The sequence below is a fragment of the Heterocephalus glaber genome, unplaced genomic scaffold (genome assembly GCF_053883595.1).
Source record: "Heterocephalus glaber isolate CG9 unplaced genomic scaffold, H.glaber_assembly_v1.0 deba00001504, whole genome shotgun sequence".
Lineage (NCBI taxonomy): Eukaryota > Metazoa > Chordata > Mammalia > Rodentia > Bathyergidae > Heterocephalus > Heterocephalus glaber.
Window position 1 is genome coordinate 35,346,383 of NW_028258324.1, and position 13,618 is coordinate 35,360,000.

The 13,618-nt window shown below is 31.8% G+C and overlaps 1 protein-coding gene across 11 annotated transcripts in view; it reads left to right on the plus strand.

Annotated features, from left to right (window-relative positions):
• Positions 1-13,618, plus strand: part of Rsrc1 (arginine and serine rich coiled-coil 1) — a 399,395-nt gene that overhangs the window by 181,379 nt on the left and 204,398 nt on the right. For all 11 annotated transcript variants that reach the window (XM_087186434.1, XM_087186424.1, XM_087186428.1 and 8 more), the window contains one exon: positions 6,540-6,576. In XM_087186434.1, the coding sequence (XP_087042560.1) occupies positions 6,540-6,576 (37 nt within the window). The remainder of the gene's footprint in view (positions 1-6,539; positions 6,577-13,618) is intronic.

A 13,618-nucleotide genomic window follows, 5' to 3' on the forward strand; every position in this document is an offset into this window, starting at 1 on the left:
TCAGTGGTTCTGCCACCTGCCTTGCAGGCACAAGGTCCCGAGTTCAATCCCTGGTACCAAAAAAACAAAAACAAAAACAAAAAGATAATACAAAATTAACTGATTTTATTTCTTCTCTTTGTAGAAGACTGCAGCATACTGATCTTTTAAAAATGAGTAGTATGCTTAGTTCATGACAAAAAACTTAACATAAACTTTTTATGATTTAAGAGTTGCTCTATTTTTTATAACTACTGTATTTGTACGCACATTTTATAGGGATAATACATATATATATTACTAATTATATTTCATCTTTTACTTATTAAGGACTTGGTGAAATGACACTGTCGTGCTACTTCAGTTATATGCATTGTGGTTTATGAGTATTTTATAAGAAAATAGTCATTGGAAGTTTGGGTTGCTCTATGAAATGGTTTTGATTTGTATTTATTAAGTTTCTACTCTCCACCAAAAAAGGCCACTTTTCTTTTGGGTAATTTTTACTTATTAACTTTGTTTTTAAGTATCACTTTTATAAGTAAATCATATTACATTTTGGATTGATATACTGGGGTAAGATTAGAAAAACTACTTATTTTTACTGAGAAATAATTCATTAAAAATTTTTGTAAGCTTATATTTTGACTAGTTTGTATGCAAAATATTGAGAATAATAGAAGTGCTATCATCAAAAAGAAGAGAATTTTTTAAAAAAGAAATAATTGTTAATTGTGATCCCTTGACTTTCTTCTCTTAAGCCAATAAAAAATCTGAACAATCATTTGTTGTGATACTGTTCTTATATTTAATTTTTTTTTTTTTTTTTTTTTTTGGTACCGCGAATCAAACTTGGGACCTTGCACTTGTGAGGCAGGTGGTGGAACCACTGAGCTAAATTCCGGCCCTGTTCTTATATTTAAAAACAAAAAGAAAAGAGAAAAATTATTCACTTCCTAGAGAGACTATATCTTTAAAATGTCTTTTTGTTAAGAAATGTCTTAAAAGGATGTAAGCTTTATTATAGCTACAGTTTCTTGTCTGAGAGTAGTTTTTGTTTTTTTTTTGTAAAATAATAGAATTGGTTTGCAGCAAAGGTAAAATAATTTTATTTTAAATTTTTTTCTGCCTGCCATAACATGATTGACATAGGACCTCTTCTAAGATTGAGACTGACAGATGCCATATGGTTTACTTAGGACAACCTCGGTCTTGTCCAGTTAGTTTCAAAATGTCTGCCTCATACATTGTTGAGCCACTGCATTTCCTGCGTTAGAGCCTCATGTTATGCCAACATTACTATCTGTGCTGCCTCAACTACAAATTGGATGAACAACCCGTGACACTTTTTCAATATTATTACATTAAACCAAGTGGATTTTGATTGATAACCTAATATTCAACTAATGCAGAACATCAATCATGGCAAGTATATTAATTATTTAATATTGCAGTCTAATTCAGAAATCGATGTGCTGCATGAGGGGAAGGGAAACTCATGGTTCCCAGAAGATTTAAGACAGGGAATGATTAAAAAAAGACCTGCTGTACTCCTGTGTGTTAGTTCGATACAAATCTTTATTCATTTGCCAATAATCTCTTCCCATTTTCCACTTCAGGACCATTTTATCAGTTTTGAGACCTATAATTGAATTAAGTCTGCTTTCAGCACAGGGCGAAAGGAGTTGCACAAATATTGATGAAGTCATGACAGGGACAACCCAAGAGACAAACCACTAAAGAGGACAGGTTTTATACCATTTGTTGTAAGATTCCTCTATCAGTGCCTTGGATCTTCTTCCTATTTAAAAAAAAATCATTAAAACTTTGGAATCATTTTTACAACTTTCGTATTTAAATGTCATCCATGGTAATATTTCTGTAGAACTTTACAATTTAGAATAGACCTTTATATATACTATATAGTTTACTTTCTCATGGTAACCTTATGTATAAGGCAAGGGTTGGATAATCCTCACAGCCATAGGTGCACAATCTGAGCTTCAGGAAACTTCGATGATTGTCCAAGCCCACATGACTATCTTGCAGTACTGCTTAAATTCAAATTCCCTTACTTTATCTTGCTTCTGGAACCAGTATTATGTACTGTAGAATGATATATTGTGTTACATCTATGTACTCGTGATACTTTATTTATACTGTTTTAGAGTTCAATTTCTTTGGTTTTGCCCAAAGTAAAAGTAAATAAAACTCCCTTTCAGAGAGAACTTGCTCAAAATTTGGCATCCCAAGGTGATAGGTGCTAAGATTTATGTATATGAAAACCTTCTGGGTATAAATGAAAACTACTTAATCTACTATCTTTTACTAAAATACAGTACCCTTCTTCTTATATGTAAATATATATATCTCCATACATAGAGAGAGTGTTGAGAACATAAATATGCTTTGTCATTAAAGTTTCCACTCCAGCCTTTTCTTGGTTTATAGATGCCTCATTATGTTTTTTGTTTTTACTTTTTTTTCTATCTTCTTTTTGAAAATCTTTCTGAATCATTTAGTTTATGTGTCCCATGTAAATAACACATTACTGGACTTTTTTTTTTCCCATTTGAGAATTAAGAATTTTAATCCTAGATGTTCACAGGTGAACTTTGCTTAGTTCTCTTTTTAGCATTGATTATTTAGATTAGAGTAATTTCTAAATTCTAGGCCAACCCTTATTTAATCTTGTAATTCTTCCTGATTTTTTCTTCCTACTATGTTACATTCTGCAAGACATTTTAAAAATACTATCATTGTGGTTGGGGATTTAGCTCAGTGGTTCTGCCGCCTGCCTCGCAAGCGGAAGGACCCAAGTTCAATCCCCGGTACCAAAAAAAATTTTAAAAATAAAATAAAATAATATCATTTTGTGGTGAATTTTCTGGGTCCTTCTATGCTGAGAATTTCTTTATTTTTTCCTCTGTATCAAAGTATGTAAATTCTGGATTCCTAATTCTATTCCTTTAGCCTCTTATTTTGGGGGTTACTACTACTTCATGTCTTTTTCATCCAGCATTAGTGTTGATAAGTCTGATATAAATTCTATTTTTCATTTTTATTTATTTAATTTTTAAGTACTTGGGATTCAACTCAGGCCCTTCACAGTTAGCTGCATTCCCACCCCTTTTTTTATTTTGAGACAGAGTCTTGCTAAGTTGCCCAGGATAGGCTTGAACTCATGATCCTCCTGCTTCACCTTCCCAGAGTGCTGGGATTACAAGTATTTGCCACCATGCCAGCTGCTATTCTTCCTTTATGAAGGAGTTTCTTTTTACTTTCTAGAAACTTTTTAAGGTTTTTCTCATAATCTATAATACTCTTAAATGTCCATATAATATGATTTGCTGTGAAATTTTAGTTATCCTCTTTGCTACTCTATATACCCTTTCAATCTGAGGTTTAAATAATTTTATTTCTGGGAAATTTCTCTCCACCAAACCTTGTCTCATTATGGTCAGATGTCAAACTCTTATTAACTGGTTATATATTCTGATTCAAGCATTGTAAGTGAATACTAGAATATAGAAATGAAAAAGACGTAATGCATGCCCTCAGGGAGTTTTTATTTTAGTGGTGTCCATGGGCAAGTAAGTGGGCGTTTATAATGAAGTAAGAAATTCTGTGATAGGACATGCCCACAGTATTATGGAAACATATGGGAAGAATTCATTACCTCATTTGTACAGAAGGGAGAAGGTGTCTCAGTTGAGCTACAGTTTAAGTTGAGTCCTAAAAGATGTTTGTTTGTTAGCTAGGTGAGGATTGGAGAAGTCCGAGGAAAAGGAACAATTTAGATAGAGGGAGTAATGGTTCAGTGGTGAGTGAAACCAAATTAATAGTTTGTCATGGCTGTTGGTGTCACTTTCCATGTGATGTAACTTTGGGAAGATAACAATAGAAAAATTGGAGTGAAATAGATAGTCTGTTGTAGATTTTAAGAAAGGGTTTGACCTGAGCAAACTTAGGTTTTCCAAAGGTTTTACTTATGGAAAAATGCATCGATATGGGGCAAAGCAGGAGCCACTGGTACCCATCAAGAGGCTGTTGCAATAATTTAGGTGAGAAAAGATGAAAGCTCTTCTAGCTGTGAAGATAGAAATACAATAGTTAGATCAAAATGATAATTAAAGATGTCAGATAGCCAAGACTGTGGTTGGTTACATTTGGTAGAGAGAAAGGGAACTGTGTCAAGAATGATGCCTAGTTTCTCCCTGGCATACCATTCAAGACAGACTTTCTAATACTTTCTATATTGAAAGAAATAATTTCTAATTGAAAGAATCATTTGAAAACATAGCAAAGCAATAGGCTACTTTTTCTTTTTGTTTTAAAGAATAGTTTCTTTTCTTCTAAAATGAAATAGCTCAGAAAATTGGGAAATTTTTCCCAAAGTTTGTGACAAACTCAGTTGACAGCAATGATTACCCTGAAATGAGGCCACTTTTATTCTTATTTTTAGAATGTTAAGTGGACATTCATATGAGTCTTTTAGAATTATGAATGTGTATGATGATAGCATGCTGCTTCAGAATCTACTGGCAGCATTAAAAAATATACATATGTAAAATTTTGCTGAACTCCAAAATATTCTGATGAATAGTATTTAATCTGAAGAGTTTCAGATAATTAATTATGGACTTGTACTTTAAATGTTGAGTATTTCTGTTCTCTCTCTTTTTTTTTTTTGGTACCAGGCATCGAACTCAGGACCTTGAGCTTGCAAGGCAAGCAGTGGAACCACTGAGCTAAATCCCTAGCCCTATTTTTATTCTTTTTGTATTACAACATTATTTTTTAGTCACAGCTATTATGTGGCAATGCAACCAAGTATATGTGTATTATGTAGTACCAACTTCAAGATGGAGTGACAAATGAAGTTACAAACCTTAGTATATATTATGCTTCTGTTTGAGATTTTAAAATCACAGAAAGGGGGGAGGACATGCATAGACACACACATGTGTATAAGCAAAGAATATCAGTAACTGAACACTGGGAGTCAGTAATGAGAGAAAAACTTAGTCATGTGTATGTATACATGTGTACACATATATTATTCTGTTCAAATGTTTCACTATACATGTTATTCTTTTTTGGTTTAAAATTTGAGTTATACAAATACTGTGAAAATCTCCTTGTGAAAACTTAAAGATTCATTTGAATTCAACTGCATTAAAAACATTCATTTTATAGTATAAAATTTAAAGTGTTTATATAAGTGCTAGATTTTTTTCACAGCTTGTGGTAATTTATCCCTATCATTTGTCACTAGGACTGTGACAACATTAGGATTAGAGAATGAGTTTCAGAAACCCTTACATTTAAGGGTTAAGATTGTCACAAGCAGGAATTAAAGGAGATAATGGCTGAAGATGAGTGCCAATCAGAAGTGGAAATTTAATCCTAGTAGTCCAGACTGAGCAGTGATGGCAAAGGTTGGAAGCCTTGAGTAGAGTTCTTAAGCATCAGAGCCTAAGGGAATAAGATAGGGATATTTAGAAAGATAGTAGAGCAAAACAAAGAAATGGGGTAAGTAAATTTTCAGCAAAGAAGAACTAGGAGGTAGAAATAGAAAAGAAAGTTAGGACTCCTCAGAGAAACAGAGACCTGGAGAGAATATTAAACATTGTAAATATAATAATGTTCGTTGTTGGAGGTTTCATATTTACTTTCTGCAATGTGGTAGACATAATTTAATGTTATGTTGGAACTAAAATATTGTTAGATCAGAGTGAGAAAAGTCAAAGTCTTATTTGTCCCCAATAATTTAGTATAGATTGAAATCAGAAAAAAAATCCAAATATTTGCCACATTTCACCAAATGTGTATTTAAGTTATCTTTTCCACTTACTTATACAAATACTTGTGTTTTTAGTTCCATCAGCAGTCTCTTTTACAGTGAAAAGCAAGACATTAAATATTTAAAGTATATCATGATTTTTATTGTGTTTTCTTTGGGGATATTTTGTTTTTTAATGTTACAGCAGTCTTAAGTTCTGATTTGTAGTGAGCACTAAATTAGTAAAATTAGTGTCAGGAAATAATTTGTTAAGATTTAGTGATTTAGTTGTATACTAACAAACATATTCTTTATGTCTTATTCTTGTCATAAAAATACAATAATTGATGGATATTTGATATAAGAAATAAAGCAAAATATCAATTTTGTAATCTAGGTGGTTGATAGAATCTGTAAGTTTGAATATTTTCATAATAAATGTTGAAGATGATCATAACCTTTAATGAAGAAACTTATGTTAAATGAGAATATTACTATGTGAATAGTATAATATACTTTTTTTTTTCCATTTATTTTGAAAAATCTCAAACCTTTTTTCTCTTAGTAGAAAGTAATTTTAAAGGTCATACTATTTGATATAAATAATTTGTTCCCTTCTAGTGGAAATTGTTTTATCCTTTAAAACAGTATAATGACCATTAGTAAAGGAAGATTTAAAAATTACAAGGTTTTATAAAACATTTTTTAAGATAAACATAAATTAAAGCAGACAAAGGTTTAGCAACTATTTAGAACTTTTATTCTTCTGTTTTAGGGAAACTGGAAACATCAAAGCTGGATTAGAACATCTGGTAAGTTCTAATTTTCTCTTGAACATTTGCATCATCTTTGATATCTGCATTCTAAATGAACACTTTTGAATGAGCTTTGAATACCTTGTATTGAGAAAGTCAACCATTTCCCAAAGGGTCAGCTTACTGTTATTATGTGAAGGCACTTACACTTTCATTTATCTTATCATTTCAAGGGAATTTAATTTTTTTTTAAATTACCTTTTTTTCTGATGTAGAGATGAAATAAAATGAATGGCAATCCTTGGGTTGATGATTGCTTTAATTGTAAGCAAAAATTGTTTGGTGTAGAATTTTTGGCATATCTTGTTCTGACAAAAACAAGCTTGTATATTAAAAAAACAATCAAATATTGCATGCATAAATATGGTGTGTTTTAGCAATTTAACAGCATTGAAAGAAGTGCACAGCTTTGTTTTTCTTGATGTCTTTGCTTTATGAATAATGCATTGGTTTAAACTACATTCAGTTTTAGAATATAAAATAATTGAAATGCAAAATTTTTGGTTTAAGTAAACATTTTTAAAGAACAAGAAAAACAAACTGATTTAGCATGAATCTGTCTAGTGATCTAAAATTTTGAAAAATGATAGTATTCTTACTGATTTGAAATTTACTATTTTGAGTATTTATTACAACATTAAGTAGTTCATTTAAACACAGCATTATAAAGTCATCTTCTGTTTTCTAGTCAAATCCAAATGTTGAATAATTAATAGGAGATATTCTTTTGTAAATACAGTGTAGGTCCTTTTTTAATGCAAGACTTCATTGATATATCATACTGTAGCTTTGTTAACTATTAATGTGCTTTTGTTCTACTTCCACAAAAACAAAACAGTAGCAAGAGGCAGCTTCATTTTGATTTGCAGAAATTTCAGAGTTGGAAGGGATTTTTAAATTTTCCTTTTAATAGCTAAAGGAAACTGAGGAATCCTAGACCTTTAAAAGTGTTCTTAAAATTTATACATTGGCTTTTTAAAATGCAGAATATAATTACCTAGTTAGAATATTTAAACTATGGATTTTTCAGGATTAGAAATAAATAAATAGCATTATTATTGTCATCATTAAGAAGTATTTCCTGAACCCATATTTATCATTTTCTAATGACACCAACATTTAAGACATAGGCACATAAGATTAAAAATGTTATTCTGAAACATCATGTTTCATTATCAACTGGAAGCTCATAACGAGGAAAAACAGCTACAATTATGTAAAATGAACTTTTGTATTTGTCTTATAAATTATTATTAAAAGACTTTGTTCATATTCCTCTGGAAATAATGAGCTTAATTTCTTTTGTTAGTGTCATATTTCTATACTTATAGTAGGGATCTCATTTTTAGTGACCACTTCACACACAGTCTTATGTAGCAAGAAAGCACCACCAAAAGAAGTAATATTCCGATTCCCACATCCTACTTAAACCAAAGTTGTTCCACTTTTAGTTATCTTGTAAACTCTTGAACTTTTAAGTAGGATTCTCTAGCTAAAAATATCTTAAAACCTTTGATAAATGTAGTCACCTATTAACATCAGTGATAAATGTATTAATTATTTCTGTTCTTAATCCTAAATTATATTTTCTTTTTATCTAGATCATGCCCATCAAATATATTTCGAAGCTAAGAATTTTAGGGATAAGAGAGCTAGAACTGACAAGCAAATGATTTTAATGTATTTTATTTAAGTTGCTCAAAAGACTGCAACTTCATATTATAATTGATGCACTGTGAACTATTAATATAGCTATCTGTCTACCTACATTCATTAGAAATACTAAAGTCAGTGATATACTTCATAACTGTGTAAGAAGGTTTATTCTTGCAAGAAGAACTCACAGTTTTAAGAGTTGAGCATTAACGATATCTATTACGTCTAACACATTTGGACTCCTGTTTTTTCCTCTCTTTCACTGAGCAGACATTTAGAGTCCTTGCCTTGTAGCATGTGTAGCCCTTGTTTAAAGTGGCCTTATAGCCAGATATAGTTAGAAGTAGTGACTGTAATTGATTGATTTTAAAGATATGATATAAAATTAAAATGAGAGCATCCCACACATTTGGAATTAATCTCTTCTTTATTTAGCCTTCTGTAGTACTTGTATTTTCCAAATTATTTGTTTGGGTTATCATAGAGAATTGTCATTGTTTGAATGCTAAAAAAAAGAGTAAAAGCCAATATAAATTTTAAAAAAATACATATGAAGCCAAGTTATACTTGCCACCAGGAAACGTATAATTGTACTGTTTTTCTATTGTATATTTATGGGCCCTTCTTAGTATACATCTCTGTATAACCCTGGAAAAGAGAAAGCGGGTGTATGGAGAAAAGTGTGGAATGGGTGGACTGTTCCCCTGGGCTGCTTCATAGGCTGATTTTCTTTACCTAATTTCTTTACAGTCTTTCAGGTCCTTATTTGGCCTTTGTTCTATCATTCCTTTCTTCTATGTTGCCAACTTTTCTGGGAATTGTCTAGCATGTCATTTTTCCCAATACCACTTTATTTTCTTTTTACAAAAGCCTATGTTTAAAGCCCATAAAGCCTATGTCTGTTTAAAGTTCTAGACAGAGCTGTGAAGGTTATTGCTTCATTATCCGTTGATAATTCTTGCCTGATGATTACAAAATGGAGATTTTCCAACTTTACTGCTGTCATATTATCAGCTAGTATTCTACTGTGAAGAAGAGCCAACTATTTTTATTTTGTGAATCTACTTATTATGATCAAGGACTCGTGGAAATTTTTTTATTAAATAATTTATTACCTATTACATACTTTCTGTATTTATTTTGATGCTCACATTGCTCAGGGAATCCTTTCAAAGATTAATGTGCCTGTTTTCCTTTACCCTCCCCTCCCTTTCTTTCTTTTGCTCCCCTCCACTTCCCTCTCCTCCTCTTCCCTCCCCTTCTCCTTTCCCTCTTCTTCTTCTTCCTTTTCATCTTCCCTTTTCCTTTCTCTTCCTTCTTATCTTTACCCTGTTCCTCCCCTTTCTTCCCCTCACCTGCCTTGCATAATTTTCACACACAACAAGATATTCCAGACTTACTCTGTCTGTCCCACTCTTATAATCAGCTATTTCTTCAACTTACCTTATTTCATTGTAGAGGGAACTGGTATTTGGAAATCAATATCAGGACCTGTGATATGCTTGTTTTGTTGTCTCTTGTATTATATTACCCCAAACAGATTCAGTCCAAGTTAGATAAGTAGATAGTAGTTTGATAGATGGATAAAAATATATCATTTTAACAAAGGGTGAGTCATATTAACACCTTTGATTTCAGTCCAAACGGCAGAGTTCTTCCTTGTCATATCTTATTTCATACTTGTATTTCTCTTTCTTCAAAGCAAGAACCTTATTGTTAACAACACCAATGCTTCTACTCATTTGTTCAGTTACATACACATAAAGTAGTTTCAAAATCCTTATAAGCATGCTTTAAAAACAATCCCTACTAGAAGGGGTTCAAGATTTATTTGCAGCACCCCACACACACACTATTGAGTGTATTTATGTTACTCATTTGAAATATGGTTACATTCGTTTTTGTTTGCATTCAGTTTAAGTGACTTTGTTGCCAATCTTGCTGATTTAATATATTTGTTTGAATATGTATGATGTTAACATGCTTCCTTATGTCAAAATTGTGCACAGTGGTATTCTTAGAAAGCTGTGTCACTATCTTTCTAGCCTGTTCTTCTCTACCACCATAGGCAGTCAATTTTTCTGACTTCTGCTTTATCTTTCCTGTGCCTTTTGAAAAAAAATCGTGTGTGCGTGTATGTACATCCCTATGTGTAATTCTCTTTCCTCTTATGAAAAGTATCATATTTTCTATATCCTTTGTTGTACTTAGCTTGTTGTTGTTTTGTTGCTTAGCAATACATCCTGGAAATCACTTTATAATCATTGTGTGTGTCATTATCTTTATTGTATCTTTTTCATATTTGACTTTGTTTTCTTAAGTAAGGATTTGAGATTTTATTTGCATGACTGCCACCCTTTTGTAGAGGGTGGCAGAACACATGCTATTGCTGGGTCAAAGATAAAGCACTTTATTACTTATTAGTACAACAGGTAGCCTGTGCTTCATGTTTGTATAGCTTTCTCTTGCCCCTCACATCCCATGGAGTGATTCTTTGTACTCAGTGGGTTTATGTGATAGCTAAGGAACTCCAAGAATAATTCTTTCAGAGATCACTATAAAACCTGGCCAAACTTTGCCCCCCAAAAAGATGTCTTTTTTTATCCTGGTCAAGTAACAAAACTGCCTACCAGTGCAAGCAGAGCTTCTGTGTTTATCCATCCTTCTGGCATCCAGAGCCTTATGCATGCTAATTGTATGTTAAGCACACCTGTAATCACTGTGCTACACTCCCAGCCCCAGGAAACCACTTTTGAGTAGACCTTGGGTCCTAGGGAATCATACTACAGGTATTTTGCAGTGTTAATAGTAATATCATTATCAGCGGAACTAAACATAAAACATCTCAAAGAATGACGTGCCCGTATTATACATAAAAGAAAAAATAAGTGAGACTATTTTTAATGTTTAGATTTTATGACGAGCTTAAGGAAATGATTTTATTAGATGAAGAATCATATACAGATGAAAGACCTGACAATGACCCTAAAGTTTTGTATTTTAACACAGAAGAGTTAAAGGAGTAGAGGTAGTTATTTGTTAATGACATTGTTACTGTCCTTTTTAAAATTAATAATGCTCTAAAGTTATAGAAAATTGACTGTTACATCTTTTTATATCAGAGGTTTTTGTCTTTTATGTGTTCTTTTCTAACATTTTAAATTTAAAATTCTGGATAATGTAATGAATAATAGACCTTATTGAACTACTGAATGCAAATCAAAATACTTTCTAGATACTGTTTAATGTACTTCAATATGATTACTGATATTAACACACATTTTGTTTTTACTATTATAAAAAATATAGGAGATAGAGTCTTGCCATTTGATTACAATATAGGTATTACTGTGTTATAAGCAAACTGTACAGATAATGCTATTTTTTTCTATTGGTAGAGGGATTGAGAACAGAAAATATTGGACTGAACTATAAGAAAAATTGTCACCTTTTCAGGACAAATGGTGTAATGGATTGTTTCTGACTTGAAAGAAGGCCTGCTGTATTGTGCCCTCTTTGATGGAGAAGACAGTGACTTATCCCAAATAAGTATGATGTTTCTAAAGCTTCTCTTGTTCTATTTTCTGAAAAGTCAAATAAGTAGAAGTAGGTTGGAGTGTGGAAACATGGTCACCTAGGCCAGTGCTTCACCTTTTATGTGCACCCAAGACAGCTGAGATTCCTGTTTAGATGCAGATTCTGATTCTCTGGATGTGGAAGGAGTCATGAAATTATGAAATTATGTGAAGCTAGAACTACTGGTTCAGGGACTACTGGAAAGAAAAACAAATTAAAAGACTTTGACTTTAAAGACACATGTCCAGTGAAGAGGTCTTCTGATTTTGGTGAAGAATCTAGATGTTATTCTTATACTCACTCAGTATAATTCTGCATTCTCTGATTGATTGGTCAGGAGTGTATAAACCTAGAGAGAAGACCATTCCACAGATTTATATAAGGATAAAAAATTCATCATCTTAAACAACAAGGGTAATAAAAGGGATTTTTTTCCTTTTATTTTGGATCTAGATATTAAATTGTATTTTTCAGGACTAGAACTGCATATTAGAACTAATAATATCTTGTTCAACTATAGGTGAAAATGGGTTACAAGTGTTTACAGTTTTATTAGGATTTGCTTTCTATTAATAGTTGAATAGCAAAAGAGCTCTGGAGCCATACCTGTGGGTTTTATCTTCCCACAGAGATGTCATTTATATTTCTTACATTTGTATAACATTCCAGAGCAATGACCCATTTGTCCTGTGGTCAAGCAACAATCTGACCATTGTAAGTGTTGAAAAGCAGCTGTCATTAATAACTTGTTTACATCATCAGTGGTTTGTCAGAATATTGTTGCTGCTTACCAGGAATGTGGGAAGGCCATTGTTGTTGCATACTCATCAATAATACTATCATCAGATTCTAAAAACCCCTTTCCTCTATTATAGGCTGTTTAACATAGTACTTAGAAATGAAATTGTTGTATTTTAGATCTATAGTTTAGTTCTTTATTTTAAAAGTATTAACTTCATTTAAACACAATTATAATCACAGTTGATGTATTTCCATTTGAGGATTCAGTTAATGTACAACTTGAACTTTTTAGAAAAAGCAACAAAAACTCACAAAAGATATGACCTCCATTCTAAACTCCTTTGTCTTGTTTGTTACATTTTTTATGTCTTAGTTTTAGTTTATATTTCATCACTGTGTTCTGAAAAAATGTTTTTGACAGTTGTCCAAATGAGTTTGAGAAAATAACTATCTCAAAATGCACTCATGCTACCCATATACTATATAAGTTTATTGCCACTGATTTAAAATATTTATTATCATATATCACTATTTAAGGGCTTCAGCACAATCAATCTCTTTCTTCCTGTGTTTTATTTTTCTTGCCTAAGTCAACATGTATTGGAGGTTTAGGGTAAAAGTTCATATTGAAATAGACATTTTTCTCACATTTTGATCATGCAATGAAGCAGTATGAAGTTTTTCTTTCCAGAAGACCAATTCTACAAATCATTTTTTTATCAGTCAAATGTATGCTATGAATAGATTCAAATTGAAATAACTTTAATGTGGATTAAGTGTCAATGTCATGTTACTGTCATGATTTCTTAGGCAATTTATGGGTCTTAAATCTGGAGATCAACACAGATTCCAGTCAGAAATAGTGCCATTGTTAGTGATCTATTTCTCCAATACATTTTGATCAGTTACTACTTTGTTAAAAACTGCTTCTGCAGTAAATAATTAATAATTGTTATCAAATTACCCAAATAGAACAAAACTGGACCCTTTCTCTTTCCAAAGAAAGATGTCTGTTCCATTTTTAAGAAACAGTTGTCTTGTGAGGAAATAGTGTCAAGCTAGCATT